The 21,486-nt window shown below is 36.5% G+C and overlaps 1 protein-coding gene across 8 annotated transcripts in view; it reads left to right on the top strand.

The window, feature by feature from the left end:
- Positions 1 to 21,486, top strand: part of Rdx (BTB/POZ and MATH domain-containing protein rdx) — an 82,548-nt gene that overhangs the window by 54,580 nt on the left and 6,482 nt on the right. For all 8 annotated transcript variants that reach the window (XM_072886757.1, XM_072886756.1, XM_072886758.1 and 5 more), the window contains one exon: positions 13,548 to 13,692. In XM_072886757.1, the coding sequence (XP_072742858.1) occupies positions 13,615 to 13,692 (78 nt within the window). In that variant the 5' untranslated portion in view covers positions 13,548 to 13,614. Of the gene's footprint in view, positions 1 to 13,547; positions 13,693 to 21,486 lie in introns of those variants that run through there.

Here is a 21,486-nt window from a genome sequence, read left to right as displayed (position 1 = left end):
CTTCTGTGATGTTTGACGAGAAAAGAAAGAAGCTTCATAAAAATATCATTACATTTTTATTATCTACCTTTATCGAGCTATTGACGTCGATTACAACATCAACACAAGTCACGAAGCTGAAAGTAACGTCTGTTTATTATTTAAAGTATTTATATTACGTGTTGCCGCATATGTACATATTCGAAATAAACACGCGATCCTTTCGTCCGTGAATTCTAACGTGTGTTTGCAAATTCATCGTCGTTATAGCGTACATATGTATGTCGTTCAGCTCGATCGTAATCGATGATATTTCCACTTTCGTCAATGGGATGATCTTTACACCGTTAGTCATTACTTCCTGCTTGTGTACGATTCAAAAGCGGTGAATCACGAGACTATAAACGGATTCTCTCCCTCGGAGAGACTCATCCCTCCACGATTATCTATGATTTAACGGCCGCGATATATGTCGGGACGTTATTTTTAGAATTGTACCTGCGTCGAGAGTGTCCTTGACATTGCTACGCCCTTCCCGCGAATGCAGAAATTGCTCGTAACGTTGCCGAGAATTATCTCAACTGGTTTACGAAGCGAATTTAATCTCAACAGCAAATAACTCGAGAAAGTGTGTAGCGCACCATTGTTTTTTTTTTTTTTTTTTTTTTTTTCCCCAAGATTTCCAACAAGTCTACGATGACATTTTGTTCGCCGACAAACTCAGATCTGTCCAATTTGGAGCTCAAGATTGAAGATTGCGAGGAGATTATTCCGTTAAAGTTTAATGTGAAAGCTGCTCTCGGATTTAACGTAAAATTTTCAATTCCGCGCAAATTCGATTTCGCGCGCCTGTCGACGATTTTACTTCGACTTTAGAAAACTACGTCGAGAGTATTTTCACCTTCGAAGGAGGAAGAACGTTATTGCCTGATAAGAATACACGTGTAATACGTCTCCATAAATCTCATTTTAATTGCGCTCGCTCGTGCAACGCATTAAAATTCTCAATCTTTAATTGCAACACATTAGTGTTGTTAGTGTTAATCGCGTTGGTGACAACAAATGTCGCGTCTATTAAGTATAAGGGTCAGGGTTGACAAAATTCCACATTTTTTTTTGATAAAGTCCACCAGTGGTAAAAACCGGTAAAAACTGGCAAAATCTGGCCTTTTCCATAAAAATTATCAATCAATTAGTTTTTTACTATTACAATATTTTACTATTTCATTATTATGTTTTCTCATACAAAAAATTAATATATAATTTAGTTATATCCCCAAAGATTTTATTTTAAAAATGTATTATATATATATATATATATATATATATATATATATATATATATATGTACATATATTAATTTAAGAAAAAATTAAAATAATTTATTATTATATTGGTTTCGTTTTTTTAACCATATTTTTAAACTACGTGATTAGTGTATAACTTATTAATTAAAACAAAAATATCCTTTTGTAAAAAGTTATATATGTATATACTTATATACATTTTTATAGTTTTTGCCAATTTATTCCATTCGATAAAGTCCGGGACGGTAAAAACCGGAATTTACCATGGTTTTTCCACCCACTGGAATTTTTCGGCCAACCCTGATAAGGGCTATCATACATAAAATGCATAAGCTACATGTGCATAGCATAAGATCGTATGGACCAATGAGCATCGAGTATTAAGTCGCTATATTGATTTACATAATATTATTATTGGTCCATACGATCTTATGCTATGCACATGCAGCTTATGCATTTTGTGTGCGATAGCCCTAATACTTCCTCGAAAGTGTGTATCGTGCTCTGCCTTATCGCTCGTTTTATCACCACGTGACCGGTTCTGTAATCTCTTCTGTATCTTTGGGTTGGTTATCTGCGTATTCTTTGTCGAACTTGTCGTGACTTTGTACCACGTCGAAGATTTATGGGATTGTGTTCCAAAATTCACTGTCAGCATATCCTCATAAAAATGACAACATGCTGACAGTACTAACAGTGAATTTTGAAATACAACCATAGTTGGAGGACTGTCGAAGTGCCTGCAGATAGTTTGGGTTTTTTCTGGAATTCTCATGCATCTATTTAATCTTTGGGCGACCTTTTCCAGGGTTAACCGGAAAAGTCCAGTGAAAAAAAAAACATAATAAATTACGGTCTTTACTGTGCTGGACTTTATCCGATGGAATAACGTAGCAAAAACTATAAAAATAATTAATATGTAACACTGTAAAATATATTTTTATAACTTAAAAAGATATTTTTGCTTTAATTAATAAATCATACTAATCACTGCAGTTTAGAAAAATGAGATCATAATAATAAAATTTTTTTAAATTCAAATTATTAATACATGAAATTTTTAAACAAAAATTTTGGAAACATAAATATTATTAAATTTTCAATTAAATTTCAGTTTAAGAAAAATGTAATAGTAACAGAATTAAAAATTTCTACCAACCTAGATCTGGTTTGCGTTTACTTTTCAACATTTTCTAATGAAAAATTAATTTACTTGCTGTCGATTTCTAATATATTATAGATTTTATTTTAGATAAAATAATACAAAACCTCTTAATTGACGAATATCCATAAAAATGTTTTCTATTAATTTTTAATATTTTTAATAAAAAAGTTTTTGCTAGTTTTTTTTTCTGGACAATATCCATTTTTATTTATTACTGACATGAATTTTTATGATTGACAAAAAATGAGGAATTTTGCCAACCTTATTTTTAACAGCCGTGTCACACGAATGACGCCTGTATTTTATGGCACTTGTATATACATGAATTTTATTTTTTTGTAGCTTTAAAGCAACTGTATTTTTTGCATACATGTTTTATATACACGGACAATACTAGCAAATAGCAAAGACTCTTATCACGTACAAATGCTTTCAAGGAAAATGCAGATGTAATTTGTATGGATTGCTATTCGTTTAACGAACTGTGTATTTTTTTTTTTTTTTTTTTTTTTGCTGACGGTCATAGTGTTAATTCTCACCGAAGAGAACGCGATGATGCGCCTTATGTCACGAAAGGAAAATCATTCAACAGGCGAAACAGGTTGCGGCAAGGCTACGTTACGTGTAATTCGCGCAGACAACTACAGCGATATATCCATCAATCATTTCGCAGCTGTCATGCTTATCTCTAATTCTTTGTTATTACTTGCTAGTATTCGACGACGAATTACCTTTAGCAGTTAGTTTAACGTTTCGCGCGTTAATTTATTTAAAAAAATGCACGACTTAATGGCCAGAGATTAATGGGCGGGAAATATTCCGACTTCAAGATTGCTCGTGTAACAAACTGCATTTGAGCGCAATTAACGCGGGTCACTTGCCTCCCACGCATTCAATCAAAGGTTAATCGTCCTTGTTTAAACCTGATGACGACTCGATAAAAGTTTATCTCGCGTTCAACCTAATATTCAAGGCTTCATTAATTCTAACTTTAGAACACATCTTTCTACATATATTAATTTATATTAATATAAATCTTCATCAACTTTAAAACTCTTATGATTTTATTATATTTGAGTTACTTATATTAAATTTATTAATATATATTTTTTTATAATTCATAATTTTATATACTTGCCCTCCTCTTTAAAATGTTGTAAAAAAGATTCGGGTAATTTTCATTGCATTTAACATAATCGTGTTTAAATGAATAATTTATAACAATATAATTCATATATATTAATTGTGACACTGTTATTTTGCATGAAGAACGCATTGCAGAGAAAAAAATGTATATCTATTATATTTTACTACGCGTTTAAAAACACGTTGATATAAATAAATATTTAATTTGTTTTTTTTTTTCCACGTTTGTGAAAAATCGACGAGCGTTTGTGGGGAAAACGATCCGGAGACACGCTCAACTCGCGTCACATTGAACGACGAATCGGAAAAGCCGCGGCCTTGCCTCGCTGTAATGTTATCGTTTGCGTCACAATATTTTCTCGTCAGCAGCGCGAGCGCAAAAGCGGGAATGGCTTTGAATGTCCTTTGTGCCCGTCGAACAGCTGGTCGCGCGCGCGATCGTCGATACGTGTATTCGTGTGTAAATGGTCTACAACACTACTACTATTACTGCGACACTGTACTCGTCCGCTGGTCGCACAATATCGTCGTAAATTAAAACGCCTGCCTATATTCCGAATAACATCGATTACCGCTCTACTCGGATCGCGTCACCTCGATTAACACGTAACGACGTTCCACTTATGATCGGGTACGTATTAAATTTAGTCGAAGGCTTTATTGGCAAGCCGTTTAGCAATGCAGATACCGACAGTTTCGGTAAATCGTGTCGCGAAGATATAAACTCGAGTAGCGCCGATTATTGTTCCTACACGATTTTGTTTCAACAATTTTCGACGAAGATACAGAATTTTTTTTTTATCATCGCTTGTTGTCAACTAATTTCAAGGACTTTGATAAAAATCTGGAACGCTGAATAACGAGATTATTATCGAGAATATCGCACATTAGTATATCATTATAAATCTTTCGGATCGAATTTTTTTTTTTTTTTTTTATTAGGTCGAGATTACCGCGTCGGCGACATCTCTCGTCGCTATTAGGTTTCGTCTGTGATTTGTGTTTTTTCGGAAGAATTATATCTGAATATTATTATTATAGTCGTAGCACGGGAGTCGAGGCCAATCGATGTGTCCGGGGCTCGATGAAATAAAGCCGAGTACAAAGAAGCAGGAGGATACGATAGGAGGCTATGGTGGTGGTAGTGGTAGTGAAGTGCGGTGGGGGGAAGGAAGGAAAGTTGTCCCTCGCGCTCGGTGGCAACCTTCGGCTTCAAGGGTACAGGGCCGTACGTCCCTCTTGAGGGTTCGCTTTTCCCTCTTCCGTGCACGATATGTGACGAATACCTCGGAATTCAAAACAACTTCCATTATAAAGAAACTAGATGAAAGAGGTTCTTTCAGAAATCACCTTATCTTCTATCTTCGCTTTCTCAACTTTTGGCACGTCAATACTTTTTTTTGTTCAAAGAATCAGGTCAGAAAATTCTGACCTGTAAAGGTTTTTTTCTAAATAGGAAGTGTTTCGGAGATTTTTTTTTTTTTAAATTAGGTGTTACTTTTATAATTTTATTTTAATTCGACGTTTTTAAAGATATGATATTCTTTTATTTTTTTCTATCTTTGTAATACATTCTTTAAGTGGAATTAACATGTCTTTTTGAACAATACAGTTTATTTCAATTTTGAATAATTCTTGGGATAAATCCTATATTTTAACCAATGATATTCAAATATGTATGTCAACATAAAAAAATTACGCCATTTATCTTCTCATTCAAATATGTTATATCTAATATATGATAAACGTTGAAAAGTATTTATCATGAAAGGGTTAAATTGGTCGGGGACGGAGAAGCATGAAGGAGATGTAGAAAGGCTACGTAAGCAATTATGTAGTATGCGAAAGCTTATCGAAGTTATCGCTCATCAAATAGTAAGCAGTGGTCTAAATTATTGTAGCTATAAAGTTTGCGATTGAAATTTTCTTAAACCGAACGGCGGAACTTATACAAACTTGTATATTAATAGTAATAGTGCGTTTGCATTCTATAAATAAAATTTTCCATAATATTTAAAAAGCATATTTTTTCATAACTTTTACATAATTGTTTGCACAGTTTCTAATTTTTTTTCATGCTCGTAAAAAGGAACAAAGAGTCGCGTGTAGTGAAATATTCTCGTTAGAGACGCACATCATTAGTACACTTGATTGTACGCCTCACACATTCTGTAATTCATAAATTTTACAAAAATCTTCCTCGAAAAAAGGAAAGATATTCAAACAATGCGACTGACAATGGGAGCCGAAACGATAAGAGTTTTGCGACGTCACTAGAGAGAGAGAGAAAGAGATACATCTCAAAATAAATATCATTACCTATCTTTAAATATCATAAAGCAGAGTAATAACAAGATATCATTTATAACTGGTATTATAATTTAGAGAGACAAGAGAGAAAGAGAGAGAGATGGAAAATCAGTATAGTCAAATCGAGTTATTAGTTAAATATAAACATTAGTGAAAAGAATTATTAAATATTAAACAAATCTCTAAGATTTTATTTAGTGCGTAAAGAGTGACGATTGCTTTCCCGAGAAGGGACACGATCCAAGGGTATTCTTCGTAGCTTGGGTATTCTTTGTGGTTAATAAGACGGTCGTAAGGGCGCATCTGCAGGGAATGGACCTCGCAAATTGGCCGTGAGGCCCAAGGTCGTCCAGTATATCCCACGTACCAGGGCACTGGCCCCTGTTATAAACGAGTCGGGTCTCGGGGAGCTTCCCTCCCTTTGCGGAGATCCCAAAGAAAAGCAATCCTTCGGCCCTAGAAGGACGAGTCAGAAGGAGATTCGTCGCTCGCGCGAAAACGCTTTTCATTTCAATCCTGCATCTGCAAATTGAGAGGAGCAGACGGTCGTCAAAAGGGACTAAATAGAGAAGTAAACAAAATTATTAACGATACCGATGGATCCAAATTTTATAAATTGATTGTAGAATTTTAAAAAGATTTACTTTTTAATTCGTTTTTGCAAGTTTTTGAATCATTTATTTTGAAAATGCTAAGTCCATAATTTAGAAATATCAGGATGTAATATTTATCGCAATTTTATTAAAGAAAAAATGATTTATGAGACGATTTATCACATCAAGAAATCACATATATTTGATATTCTCTTTAGTTAATTAATAGCATTATATTTCATTTAGAGTTTTATGAAACTTTTATAATACTATTAATTAATTGAAGATATACATGTGATTACTGAGTATGAGAAATCCTCTTATAAATCATTTTTTTAAACAAAACTATAATACTATGTAAATTAATAAATGTCACTATTTAAAAAGTACTTAAACATGTCTTTGATCATAGTATTTGAAAATATCGAGATTCTTTATCTCCTTTTATTCAAGGTCTTTATTCTTCTAAACTGTGGACTTACAATTAACTTATATAACAATAAAATATATAAATTAAATATATTTTTAATTATATTTAATTTATATATCGCAAGCGCGAAGAAAGTAGAATGTTACATCATTTAATGATTTATGTAGATTATTCAAACACGTTGACGTGTTACAGTTTTGATATTTACGGTATTTTCGGCGTAACGCGAGCACCGTACTCTTAATTTCCATTCCAGAATTGATTTGTACAAGTGGACCGTGAATCATCGCGAACGCTCGTTGAAACGTCATCAATAAACTTTATAAACACAGAGAGGACATTCGTTTATCGCTTTTGAGAGTACGTAATTTTGTGTTTTAGAACACGTTATCTTATAATCAACAGCTTCGCCTAATAGCAAGTTAATATTCCCTCATTTAATGCCAGGGAAATAAAGTCTTTTATTATATAAATATTTATAATTTTGTGCAATTTCTCAAATATGTATATTCGGTTGAGAATTATATTACTATCGCATTTTACTTAGTCCGGGCGAAGCGACATTCGCTCATCATGTGCTCTTTGTATGAAAAGATGTTCTTATCGTAATCGTGAACCTTGAATCGTGCTTTGAGTTGAGTTGTCATGAATGCAGCACGTCAAAAATGCATAAACCTTCACTACGAGTAAACTTTCGAGAGAAAAATTAAATTTAAAAAATTTCATAAAACGAAAATACAAGCTCTAATGCTAAAACTTTATTAATTATATTAATATGTTATTATATTAATAATTATAATTATATATATTAAATAATTATATTAATATTTTATGTCTCATATTAAAAGTAACTCTCTTCTTTTAATTTTTTTTTTTTTTTTTTTTTTTTTGCACATTTTATCTTATTTTTCATTTACTTTTGTATTTGATATCTTCTTATCCTTTTGTCAATTTTATTTAGTTTTTGTAATTTATTTTTTATACCTCGATAAGAGTTTAATTCAGAGCATGATAAATTTATTGATTTCTCTCTTTCTCTCTCTATCTTCTAAGTATCTTATGACAAAACTCAAGCCTACGTCATTCACTGCGCATGCAGGAATGTATGAACGAAGAAAGGAAATTTATCACAGCTGACAGATAATCGCTCTCGTCACTTTCTTAGTAATTCTTCCTCGAATAACTTAATTCATGATGCACCATTTGCAAGCACGACAATTTTACGCGCACTGCTCAGATGTAATAATTTGTTCATCTACATCTTAATCTTCATACTTCGCATATTTGTTCTTCGCATATTCCTCTGATACCTCTCTTCGGTCGTTATTATTCAAAATAATTATTCGCAATTATTCAACTACTGAACAATTTTAACGCTCTCTGAATAAAATATCTCGAAAGAAAGAGACTTTTTTTTTTAACATATAAATAAATATACAATTAAATTGATTTTACATAAATTTTAATTTCTCCTGTAGATCTCTTCAACGAGACTCTTTATTCAAGACCTTAGTAGTATTTAATCTAGAAAACCGAAGACTAACGATAATTCTCGAATATCGTATTTATGTTTACACAACGCCGACATCAATCAATTCGTGATGTGCGATATACAAAACACATGACGCATATATATGGATTCCTTATCACTTTGTCTTTTTTTCGAGACACCGCGGTCAAGCGTGCAGTCAAATTGCAACCGCTCTCCGCGTTACAGCATCCGTGATTCTCTCACGGGCTGTTTACCGCTGGCTCGGTTCGTGGCTCGGTCGGACTGGTTGCCGAGAAGCCGAACCTAACCGACCGGCGCATCTTCCTCGCGAGGGAACGCTTGTCCTCGCCGGAGCGACAAGTTGTGGCGCGTGCAAGACGCGAAGGCGAGACGCGCGCGCGCGTTTGCTTGTGACGCCCTTGAAGAGAGTCAGCCTTTGTCTTATCACACTCTGGCTTACGCCAAGCAGAGCGTCAGCCTTGACTTCGCCCCTCTTCTTCGTCGCGTCTCGTCTCGTCTACTGACTTTCCTGCGAAAATCGACCGACCGACGGCGGTCGGCTTCTTCGATTCTCGGCTTCCTCTCGCCGAATCTCCTTGGTTTAGGACGATCGAGAATTTTTTTTTTTTTTTTTTTTTTTAATTTAGGATAACAGGAAAAAAATTTGATCGCGACAGTTTACAGATTTTTAGAGCCGACAAAGTTAAAATATATGTACACTTTTACATCATGTGTTCATATAGTTTATATGTTATAAGGTTTTTTTTTTTTATATTTCATTCTGACAATTTATAAAATCTTAATTATATTGTAATTATTTTTTTATCATGTTAATAATGAATTGAGAATAAAATGTACATTGCACGTTTTTGGTATCAATATTATTAAAATACTTTTGTCATGTACACGATAGTATATGTGACGGATGAGATAACAGAAAGACAAGTTATAAAGACTGAAATAACACACGATATGTATAGAATTGGAGGAAAAGCAATGTAGCACGTAATGGTAGGGAATGTCAAATAAGTTGTGTAACAGCGTCAAGGCTGCATATTATCGTTGTCAATACATCAAGGTCTAGTGTGCATATACATATAGCCACGTGTCTGCAGAAGAAGCATCGCTTTCAGAATACCGAAATTGAATTTTATCCTTGCTGCTGTAATGACATAATATTACTTTAATATCGAAATGTCAGTCACATCAATTTTTAAATAATAATTGATTAATAATTTTTATCGATAAATTATTTCCTATCTTTTCTTGGAACCGATATCACGATCGTTGGTGGAACGAAAAAGAATCCATCTTTTTCTGACGAAATTTTTATTCCTCGAACTTATTAATGGTTCTCAGCCACACTCAGTGACGAAACGCCCCGAGACATTGTTGTTTTTGCCATTCCGTCCGCCTGGTCGAATTGTTATCGCGATCGTGCCGATGCATCGACGACAACGTCGTGTAATCGGGATAATCGTAAAAGCGGAGGGATATTTTTAGCCTCCTGCTACGTTGCACTCGGTCGCCTCGGCGACCTTCCGATCTTGACACTGAGACTTCCTTTTTCTATCGCTTTTTTTCCGCGCGAACGTCGTCGCCGCGTGTGTCGCGCCTTAACGAATGTTACCAGTCTTATGTATATAGGATGAATCAGATATGGAAATAAATCCATCTAATTACGTGCAACGCGGGATTTTAATTCGATCGTGAGATTAAACTAGAGAGAAAATGAGACTGTTACGAGAGGATTTTTCTCTCGTTGTGCATCCTTGTGCATTGCGTTACGCGTTCACACGCGGAAAAAAAAAATGTATTTTCACCGAGAACGCAATATCATCCGTTGCTGCAATGCTGTATCACGTTATAACCTTCGTGTTGTCCTTATCGACAATTACATAGCAATTCTCGGCTCTCAATTACACATCGTCGAAGAAGCGTGAAATCTGAAGGCAGCTGAAAAACACGTGTCTCTCGGGAATATTTTTTTTCTGCGAAATCTTCGACGGACGAAGATAACGACGTATGTTTTTTTTTCAGTCGGGGCGGTAAAAATATAAACGAGATAACTTGACGATTGACAAATCACGTAGGATTAAATTGAGAATGTTGTTGCGGTGAATGTAATGAAAATAACTTTCGGGCGCGAGACTCCACGGAAAAATTCCAAGGAGATAAAAAGACGGGATTGATTTTTATAAATAGCTAATAAAGGATAGAAATCTATCCGAGACGCGAGAGTCGCGAGGCGATTTGGCAAGAGGCTATCCGCGGTGTCAGACTCTCAGGCACTATAATTACGTGATTTCGACGTACTGTAGACGACGGTTTTCACCCAACTTCCTCGTTTTCACCGGTGAGCTTGTGTCGGGGCTCCGTTCTACTTTCCCCTGAACTCTCGAGGCCACGCCTATATAAGTCGGGGCGAATATCTCGATCGCTTCACAAAGAAATACCGACCTAGGGTCCATCTTCTCGGGTTTGTTCCTCGTCTTTTCTAAAATCAGTTCATAAACGGAAGGAATCTTCTTGCCTTCTTCTGCCCTTTGTGTGAATTTCACTCTCTACTTCAACCTTTTACATTTTAACATTTGTTAAAGTAATATAAATTTAACAGTCTCTATCTCTTTCTTTTTCTCTTAATTGTAATTATATAATTATATAATTTATTTGTTTGTGTATGTGCTTTATTCAATTTTAATTTAAAATATTTATATCTTTATAATATTTCCTTCCGACATAGGATTTTCGAAAGGATTTTCTTACGCTGCGTGTGTTTCTTTCTAATTTTAATGTCGTAAAATAAAAAATTGTTAAAATAGACAATCTCTTCCCCTCTCCTATACTCTGTAATTTCTATATTCTATATGATACTTACGTCCCTGAGAGATACGTTATCCTTTCACATCGACGGAAACGTCTTGCCGTTCCGCTTATACTTTCTAGCGCGATCGCTTTCTCACAAAACAGAGCGACGGCGTTACGATAAAATTGTTTGTCTCCCTCTCTTTTTTTTTTTTTTTTTCCTGCCGTTTTCTTTGCCCCGAATAAACCACTCTCCCCTGTCCCCCTCCGTCTGATCTGGCAATGCCTCCGGCAGTATCTAGCGCAAAAGTGACGTGGAAGTTATATAGCGTTGGAAGTATGGAAGTGAAAGTTACGGGTATCGAATGTACAAACGACCAAACAAGAGCCGCTCAAAAGTCGAGGTAATGCAATATTTCTCTCTCTCTCTCTCTCTCTCTCTCTCTCTCTCTCTCTCTCTCTCACGTGAAACTGGAGAAATTTTCGCCGCACGAAAGTACCCTGCGCAAAAAATGGGGAGGAAAAAAAGCGATATAATACATAATATGGTAACGCGTGCACCGGATACCTGTAGCGAATTTTCAGTTTAAAACAGGAAACAGCTGCTGTCGCACGGTAGTTGCATCCTTGTACTATTTTCGGAGCGCGAATTCTTTAGTTACACTTATTACACACATAATTTCAAAATTATTTACATCTTTCACTCAAAAAAATATTTTGCTAATGTAGATAGATTTCTAGATGTCACAATTAAAATTTATTGTTGTTGTTTGTATCTGTTAGAATATTGTTTGTCACGTACAGAATTTATATAGCAGCAATATTCTAACAATACCTCTAGAAAATTTAGATCCCATTGCACAAATATAATTTTTCTTAACAAGATAGACACCACAGAAAAATTTTCTATCTAAATTACACCAATAGTACAGATATAAATTCCATCTCTGTCATTTAAATTAATTAAGTACAAAACGTATGCGGTATTACAGTATTTGCTAATCATTTATCTACCTCGGTTAATTTTTCGCACCCAGAACATTTTTGTTGTAATTGCATGATTATTTTTTTGAGTGTTCTTATTAAGGAAATTTCTAATTAAGGAAATATTGATTCTCTTTCAAGATGTCTCGAAGCCATCCATTCAATCGCTAACTTCTCAGACGATACGTATATAGATATAAAAAAATTATCGTATATAATTATATAATTTTATAGTAGTCAATTATATAATGTGTACAAATCATTTTTATACATTATGTATGTAAAATACAAAATTATATAAATATTTTTCTTATATAAAAAATGATGCGCACACACACACACACACACACACATGTGTCTATAACTTGATAAAAATAATTTTACTGTATTTTTTTCTCTGACAATATTTACGCGAATGTGCATTAAATTACATAGGATTTATTTCCATTACTTTTATCCTTCCGCTACTTGAATGCTCGCTATTTCACAGTGAGTCGATTTCGTTAAAAGCAACTTTGGGACGAGTAAATCTCCGTTCGCATCACGAAGTGCGAGACGAACACACGATGGGAATTGGCTCGATTTAGTTTCTGTTTCCTGGTTGGTCGGGTCGCCGCGGCGTCCGATGAACCTGCGGGGCTAACGTACTTGACTCGCCTTCTTCGAGCGGTTCCGTACTTGGCACCGCACGTGAGCACCATCGCGTGTCCTGCATACCCTTCTTCCTTTACCATCCTTGCGCTTCCTTCGCGCCCCGCCTCTCCTCTCCCCTATTGTTCCTCCTCCTTCTCTCCTACCTTTCGCATATGGGATTCGCGCGATCGATCGACCGTCGATGACCTCACTTCACCTCCAAGGAATAAAGATCCGTGGCTCAATTAATAGGAATTGAGAATCGCGCGTTATAATTGAAAGATATTCGTTGGATGATATATTTTCCATAGGAAAGATAATAGCATGAGAAAATAAATCAGCTGACAGATGTAAAAATCAAAACGTTGTTGCGTATTTATAATTTCTACGTGTTTGTTTGATTGTTGCCGACAATGATACAATGTCGCTTTACATTTCGAGAGTTAAATTTGAATGTACGAGAATAAAAGGCCGTACATTATGCTCCATAGTCAATAAACTCCTGTTCCGTCCCATCTGTTCAGAAATATGGAGAGGTCGACGACCTCTCGTGACGTAACGCGGGCACGCGGGCACAATTAACGACTTTCCGAGCGAATGAACGTACAACGGCGGGATGATGATGATGATGACGATGACTCAAAACTCTGCTGGCTCCGTTCAACCCGAATTAACCGGACGGTTCTTTCTTGTTTTGTTGCAGACTTGCGGTGAGCGACTGTGCGCCTCAGACGTCGCGGGTCAGCTCGAACTTGCACAGCAGCAGTAGTATGGCGGTGAGCCGCGTCCCGAGCCCGCCACCGCCGGAAGTGAACACCCCCGTGGCCGAGAACTGGTGTTACACGCAGGTACGTTTCTCTGGTTGGTGGTTAGGTTCATCGTCCACCCCCGCCCCACCCTCCCCCCCCCCCCGCGAGATTCCGAGCGATCGATCCAACCCGAAATTCATTCCACTTAGTCGCCGCGAGCGGCGGAAATGAGTGGAGACGAGATTTAAGAGCGTTGATGTAACGCGAGCGGAAAATCGAGATTTTATTCCAAACGAAATATATCATTTACAACCCAACCAGTGATTTTATTTTTAAACGATATTACATGGAGAGAATTAATGTGTAAAGGAAATCTTTCAAGACTATTTGATGTTTAACTTAATGTCCGCAAGATTATTATCGCTCCGTGTAAATCATGTTTATAGGGATGACGATTCTAGATCGCATTCTTGGACCTTAGATGTTTTCCGAGATCTTAGATATGTGATTCTAAAATTAAATTTACTCCGAGGACAGACTTGAAAAATTTATTTCAAACTATTTGAATAACTTAAAATTTATAGATTTTTCGAAACAGAGGTCATATACATGGAAAAAAAAATATGAAAAATCTGAATGAAGAACTTTAGCACGTCGTTCGTTCCTCTCACAGATATTGAATTTAAGATATTCCGGGACGAGAGTTTTGCAATCCGATCGTCTAATATACTCCGTATGAATTTGAAGGGTGGGACGAGGGGGGAAGATTCGCGTTAGAACCGCGGAGAAACGCGGTGGAGGATCATGTCGCGCGTAACGTCGTCGCCGAGAAGGCGCATCGTGAGAGAACGCGCTCCTGGCGCTCTCATTCTATTTTTACTGCGCGCTCGTCGTCCCCCTCGCGCGATGTGAACGACCTGCAACTAGATATCTCCCGTCGTGCTACTCTCCGCGTCGGCCTCTCCTCCCCCTCGGGGCTCCCCGTCGCGGCCAACGCGGTCGCGGAAACGTTCCGCGATTTTCGCTGGAAATTCGCTCGACCGTCCCTTTTTCCTCTCCATTTCCGCTTTGCGCGCGCGTACGTCGTCGCGAATACGAACGACTGTAACGAAGTTACGATCCGCGAGGTACGTATACGGCCACGTCGACGCCCTGAACGCTGGATAGATGGATGGTTCATTATCAGCCTGGGCGAGTCTCTACCCCCTTCCTCCCCGACTCGGGAGGTCCGCAACAATAGACAATTGTCCATTGACAGTGATAGATAAAGTTCGGAAAATGAAATAACGAAAGTTGATGTAATAATAGTACCAGGCGCGCAGATAGCAATGACAAATATGATAATGAGGAAAATATAGTCTCTCGTTATGTATACTGTACTCAATACTATACATTCCTGAACCTGAAATTAAGAAGAAACTAAAGAATGTAATTGTGTTATTCTTTCACCTTTACGAAGTTTAATTTGCAAAAAATCCTTTTTCAATCGCTTATAACTTTAAAATTGACGGTTAAATATAATTATATTTGAGAAAAGTTATCTTCAAATTGGACAAAGAATCTACTCTTAAATTAATACAGACTTGATAAAAGCTCTCTTGAATTAATTTCCTCTCCTCACGGGATTTTTAATGCGCGATAGAAAATATGATAAATCGAAAGGGAGATTTAATCGTTAGAGGGAAAGGCTCGGAAATAAAAAAAGAAAAAAAGAAATATTTATTTACAGGCTGTGAGTAAAATCTCTGACGGTTTTCTTCGGTGTGTATATTTAACTTCCACCGTTCCAATTTCGACAGAGCGCGCGTGGTAGAATGCGAACATTATTACGTTCGCTCTCGCGCGGATTTCGCAAGAGCAGCTACCGCTGCTAAATTTCATACGATTTTACCGTCCGCGCAAAACTCGCACGACCGAATCGATGGAACGGACCGGATCGGACCGGACCGGCAGTTGTCCATAAATCGAAAGTCAATCCGTGCTCCAGTTAACTTTCGTAATCCACGGCACCGATTTCGCCGCGTCAGCGGACTCCACCGCAACTGCCATCGCGTCACCTGCCTGCGCGATTCGCGCTACTCGTATCGGTCGTCGCAATTTATCGGTCACACCGTCGATGAAGCGTGAAGACGAGAAGAGTGTGCACGCGTTGCAAATGCCACGATCGTCGTCCTCGAGCATCGCGAAAAATTTGCGACATCGCCTCGGCCAACACCTCGTTTTTCCTCGCGCAAATAAATCGTGTCGATTTTAGATTGAAACCTCTTTAAAGTCGAGTCTCGAACATCATCGCTGGTATACTTTAGGTTCGAGATCTGTTGCGAAATGATTGTAGCATCTGAAATCCTTGGTATTTAACATTATGTATTCTTCTTATATTTTTGGCTTCTATTCACACGTGTAAACTTATTATTAATTTCTCGTTATTGTACAAGGTTATTGCGGGATGACCTTATGAACCGAGAATTGAATTCAAGAATCCGTATATATATACTTAGAACTATATGGACTTTTTTTAAAATTTCTTTTAAACGTGAAACTGAGAAACGAATAAAAATGTAACAATTTACACCTTAAGCGATGTTAACAGACAGTCTAAATTTCTCGCTTTTAAATTATGACTTTGTGACCATCTTGGAGCCACTTCTATAAAAATAAGATCAAGTTCCAGTTGAAATTAAACATGAGGAATTTGAAAACAGATTCTTTATTCGGACATTACATAAAAGATTCTGTACATGCTGCAAGAATTATGAGTATGACTGAAAAATAGATAAAAGAAATTCCGCAGATGGTTCAATTATATCCCTTGTATTCCTCGCAAACATCCCAGTGTAACAGTCTATACGATAACACGCGTACGAATATGTTTGAATGATAAAAATTCAAAGAATAAAAATAAAACAAAATTCGGCGAACCGTTGCGTAATAATGACGCGTGTAGGAAGTATTTTCCGTGAAGACGATCCTCTCTCGCGGTCGTTCATCCCCGCGCGAGGAGCAGAGACGAGCAGCGATCGTTTACCTCGGCGCGGCGGTCGTGCACCATGTCCAGGAGGACTGACTGCTCCGTCCACCGGAAGTTCCCGGCTTGGTGTTGGTCGGCTCGGTGCTTGAAATCCGCGCGCGTTCCACGGCGCTCCCGTAAACGGGCACGGGCGATTCAAGGCCGATCGCCGACAACCGCCGCGAGCGGGTTGAACGACTCCTAGGGGCGTCGACCGGGTCGCCTCCGCCGCCGCCGCCGCCTCCTCCTCGCCGCTCCACCTGGTGGCGGCGATCCGCGCCGACTCGCTACGCGGAACACCCGGGAGAGAGACGATGAACCCTTCCTCTGACCTCTCTTCTCCAAGCTTACACGTCGCTTCCGCTCGCGAGACTCGAGCGGATAGTTTTCGCGAGACGTTGCACTTGCTCGTCAAACAGAATTACGAATACTCTGTGCAAATTTGATTCCGCGATGTTAACTCGAAATAACCGGGAATCTTCGTTAATTTGTCGAGTTGCCTGGAGCCCTCCTAAGAGCCGTTGTGGAGAATTCGATAATCTTCGAACTTTCTCGACAGAGGAAATGATAGCTTTCAACTTCATGAAGTGACTTGATATAAATTTGATTTACAGATAGATAGATAAATTATTTCTGAGTGTTTTTCTTATTTAATATATATGATAAAAACCTTCTGATATCTTTTAAGGGATTCTCTGATCAATTTAGAGACAATTTTTCTTCACCGAAAATGTTGAGAGAGATCATTTCCTGCAGGCTTTCAATTTTTGTCATTATATATTTTGGTAACCAAGTCTTAAATTAAAATTTTATTAAAGAAAACTCCTGACAACTAAAAACTCTCTATGAAATTAAGAAGAAAGAATGTAATTGTGTTATTCTTTCAACTCTATGAAGTTTTAATTTGCAAAAAATCCTTTTTCAATCGCTTATAACTTTAAAATTGACGTTTAAACATATTTGAGGAAAAAAATCATCCCCAAATTGGACAAAAAAAATCCACTCTTAAAAGAAAATTCGAAGATTTGGAGTACTATATAATAAGAGTATATTTAGAAAGGAGATAAAAATACCTTTCTATTTTTTTTTTTTTTTTTTTTTTTTTTTTTAAAGAAATTTAAATTTTCTTTAATTTAAATTAATTTAATTAAATTCCTTTAAAAAGAAAATTGGTTGTCATTATATTACATGTATCTATTCTTAAGGAAATTAAGTTATTTCTTTTATTCATGATTTTAAGAACTTTTTGTGAGTATAATGAAGCGATAAATAGCAACAGATCCCCCATTCTCTTCCTTTATATTGTCGCATTGATTATTTCCCATATGAGTCACAGTTGTATTATTGGTTTCGTCGTCACGTACATCGGTTGGCTGTAGCAAAAGGACAATACGCGCGAACGTCCGCATCGAGCAAAGTTATTCGTACTCCGAAGAAGTCTAGTTCTTGGCACGTTACCAACGCGTAGAATTACGTCGTAGGAAACGAAATTAACTCAAGAGAGAGAGAGAGAGAGAGAGAGAAAATGGTAACTCCTCCATCGGTTCAAAATTTCCACCGTGCGAGCATAACGTGATTATTTCCGTAGGGAAGACAGCAAAAATTGATCGTAATAATAACATTTTTCTAAATACTCTGCAAATTGTGAGGATTCCAAAATAATTTGTGATTATTAAGAATCTTATTGAGAAGAAAATCTCTTTCTTTCTTCGAGCTATTTTTCTCCTCAATTTAACTCTGTTATTTTCTCTCTCTCAAAAATAAATGCACTCAAGCAATGTTTTATATATATTAAGTGAAATTGTATGACAAATGATATGGAATGCAAAATATGATATGCAAAAATAAATATCGCTAGACTTCGAGATTTTTTTTTTTTTTTCAAAAATTGCAGTACACGTGCGTCAGGTATATTCGATTTATTTAAAAACTCGATTCATCTGCAATTTCCCTCTAGTCCTCGCTACAGTGAGGCGTTACACGGCTCTTGTGCCTTTTTGCTTCCTGCCGGGCAAACGAATCGTCATAAGAAGTAACCGGCTACGAAGAAGATTACAGTACGAGCGTGCGTTGAACTCTTGCGGGAGAGATAGCCACCTCCTTCCTGCTTCTCGACGACGCGAATGTCGACCTTAAGCTTCCGATATGCGAAGGTCAACGCTGAGGTGAAGATCATCGAACTCGTCTATCCGGCAATCATGAATAAATGTGATATGCTCGCGATAAAAGAAAAAACCTCGCCTAATCACGGGGAATAGAAATTCTTGACGCCCGCGTGTCCCTCAATCCGAGAATGCCGATTAAGTAACCCTCTGATAGAGTGTAATATGCTCTCTCTTAAACGGAACTTTTGAAGAATTCGCGTTTTACGTTTAATTTTAAGTTATAAAAAAGCCCGACGTTTTTATTATATTTTAGTTTTATTTTTTATCGCGCGCGTGTACGTTTCTAAATTTTTATTAGTCATTCTCTTAAATAGTAGGCAAATAATTATATATATATATATACATCGATGTAATCGGAGTTTATATATTGAATGAATTATTATATTAATTCAGAAGAGGATTAGACAAGCCTTCGAATACAAATGTACGTGACTTATGATTCTAAAGCGATTGTTGAAAAGAGAAAAGAACTTTCACTTAGACTCGAGAGCGGAGGTGTATCTCTCGGGCATTTCTCACGCTTTCCTTTGTCCCTTTCCTACGGATAATAAGAAACAAGCAGAGACTTTCGTGTCATTCATTGAGACTCAACGCGATCTAAGGATCTATTCATTTATTGAAAGTATATGAATTTTTAAAGCATTTTGTCACAACTAAACTCAACACGATATTATATACCGTATTCTATTCCGTGATGGAGAAGTTTTACCGATAAAAATTTGTAAGATTTCATTTAAAACTGATTATTATTTCGTAATCGCTATAGTCGCTGTAATTGAACTCTAATCTTTATCATCAATGTATACAAATCTTGTACGTCTTATAAATTTAAGTATATAAATGTTATTTTAATGTACAAAATATTTAATTTGTAGATGTATTTTTAATTTTAATAACCAAAATCATAAAAACGTCAGATGATTCACTTTAAATTTTCCCTAATGACCCCTAAATACTAAACTAAATTTTTACGATATTTTTCATTATCTTCTCAACAATTGCCACAGATTTTTACATACTTAATCTACATTATGATTCTTTAAAGATAGATTTAATACATGATGACAACCATGTTGTCTTTTCAAAGCTATTAAATTTTCTATTGTGATTTTATATAAAAAAGACCTTCACTTTTTTACCTTTACTCTATTTTTTTTCTTATCAATTGAAATTCTTGAAAAGAGGTTTTATCCTTTTTAAAGAACATGTAAATATATAGGGTAAGCCTTTTTAATCTATGCACTGTAATATCTCAAAATCCATAAGTTTAAAACAAAAATGTTTCAGACAAAAGTTGTATGGTTTCGAGGGAGACATAAGAGGGTACCATTGGTTTGACCGTGAAAAGTTATTTGAGGGTCACATGAACGCGTTCATCATCTTTAATTTCTTAAATGGAACCTATTTTTCATTACATATTCTTGTAGCTTATCTCGAGAGCTTTCCAAAACACTATAATAAAATATTTTTTCATTAAATACTTTTCGAGTATAAGGCTTCAAAGTTGTAATATTTTGACATAAAATTAGGGTAAGATAATCGAAAAATGAATATTTTACGAGAGATATCTTGTATTTTATGTCAAAATACTGCAACTTTGTTGAAGCCTTATAACTCGAAAAGTATTTAAAGAAAAAGTATTTTATTATAGTGTTTTGGAAAGCTCTCGAGATAAGCTAAAAGAATATGTAATGAAAAACAATAGGTTCCATTTAAGAAATTAAAGATGACCTTTACGTAACCTTCAAACGACTATTCAAGGTCAAACCAATGGTACCATCTTATGTCCCCTTGAAAACCATACAACTTTTGTCTGAAACATTTTTGTCTTAAACTTATGGATTTTGAGATATTACAGTGCATAGATTAAATTGGCCTACCCTGTATATGTATATAGTTCTCTCAATATTTACATCATTTCTCACGATGCGCGAAGACACGCAATAGCCGTAGATAACCGATAAGAACCTTACACAAAGTTCACCATTAAGGAATACTAGACGAATAGATTTGGCCGCGGGCTACCGTTCGTTCGCCAAGGTCGTGCACACGACGCTGACGTCAAAGATCATTGACTTCTTCCGGGGACTCGACCTTCTTGCGTCGAGTTCCTTTCCTACCTTCGTTTCAGCGGCTTGTTTCTGCGATGGTTGGTTTTAAAAATTCTCTCTGCGCAAAACCCGATAATTTTATCTGACCATACGTTTAAACGACTCCAGCAAACCTAAGCAAACGAAGTTTCGAAGTTTATGGGCAACTTAATTTTTCACTCAACGTTCCCAGCTGCCGCCGATCGTGCGATATGAAGTCGAAGAGAGGTGAGAAGAACCCAATCCGATTTCCAGTCCCAATTTGTGATCCTTTCGATGCATATTAATGCGAATTCTCGCGGAAAGAGAGAGAAAAGAAATGCGGCCACACGCACGTGTTGAAACCGTTATCGACAAAGGCAGGCGGAAAAGAAAAATGCTGGTCCTTCGAAATAACTAAAGTCACGCCTCTACCGTTAAATTCGTCCGCGTATTTTTTTAAAAGAATTGCGTAAGCAGGCCGGGCATCATTCAATTCGACCCTGGAACGTCCCTCTCTTCCCGTTACCTTCTGCGCTACCGCTGATACTTGTAGTACTTCGTCTTCAAGGTCGATTTCGATTTGAAAGAACTTTGTTCTTTCTGTCGAGAGCTTTTCACGGATATTAAAATATAATAAAAGACAAACATT

The sequence above is a fragment of the Anoplolepis gracilipes genome, chromosome 2, assembly GCF_047496725.1.
Source record: "Anoplolepis gracilipes chromosome 2, ASM4749672v1, whole genome shotgun sequence".
Lineage (NCBI taxonomy): Eukaryota > Metazoa > Arthropoda > Insecta > Hymenoptera > Formicidae > Anoplolepis > Anoplolepis gracilipes.
This window is presented reverse-complemented; position numbering and strand designations above follow the sequence as displayed.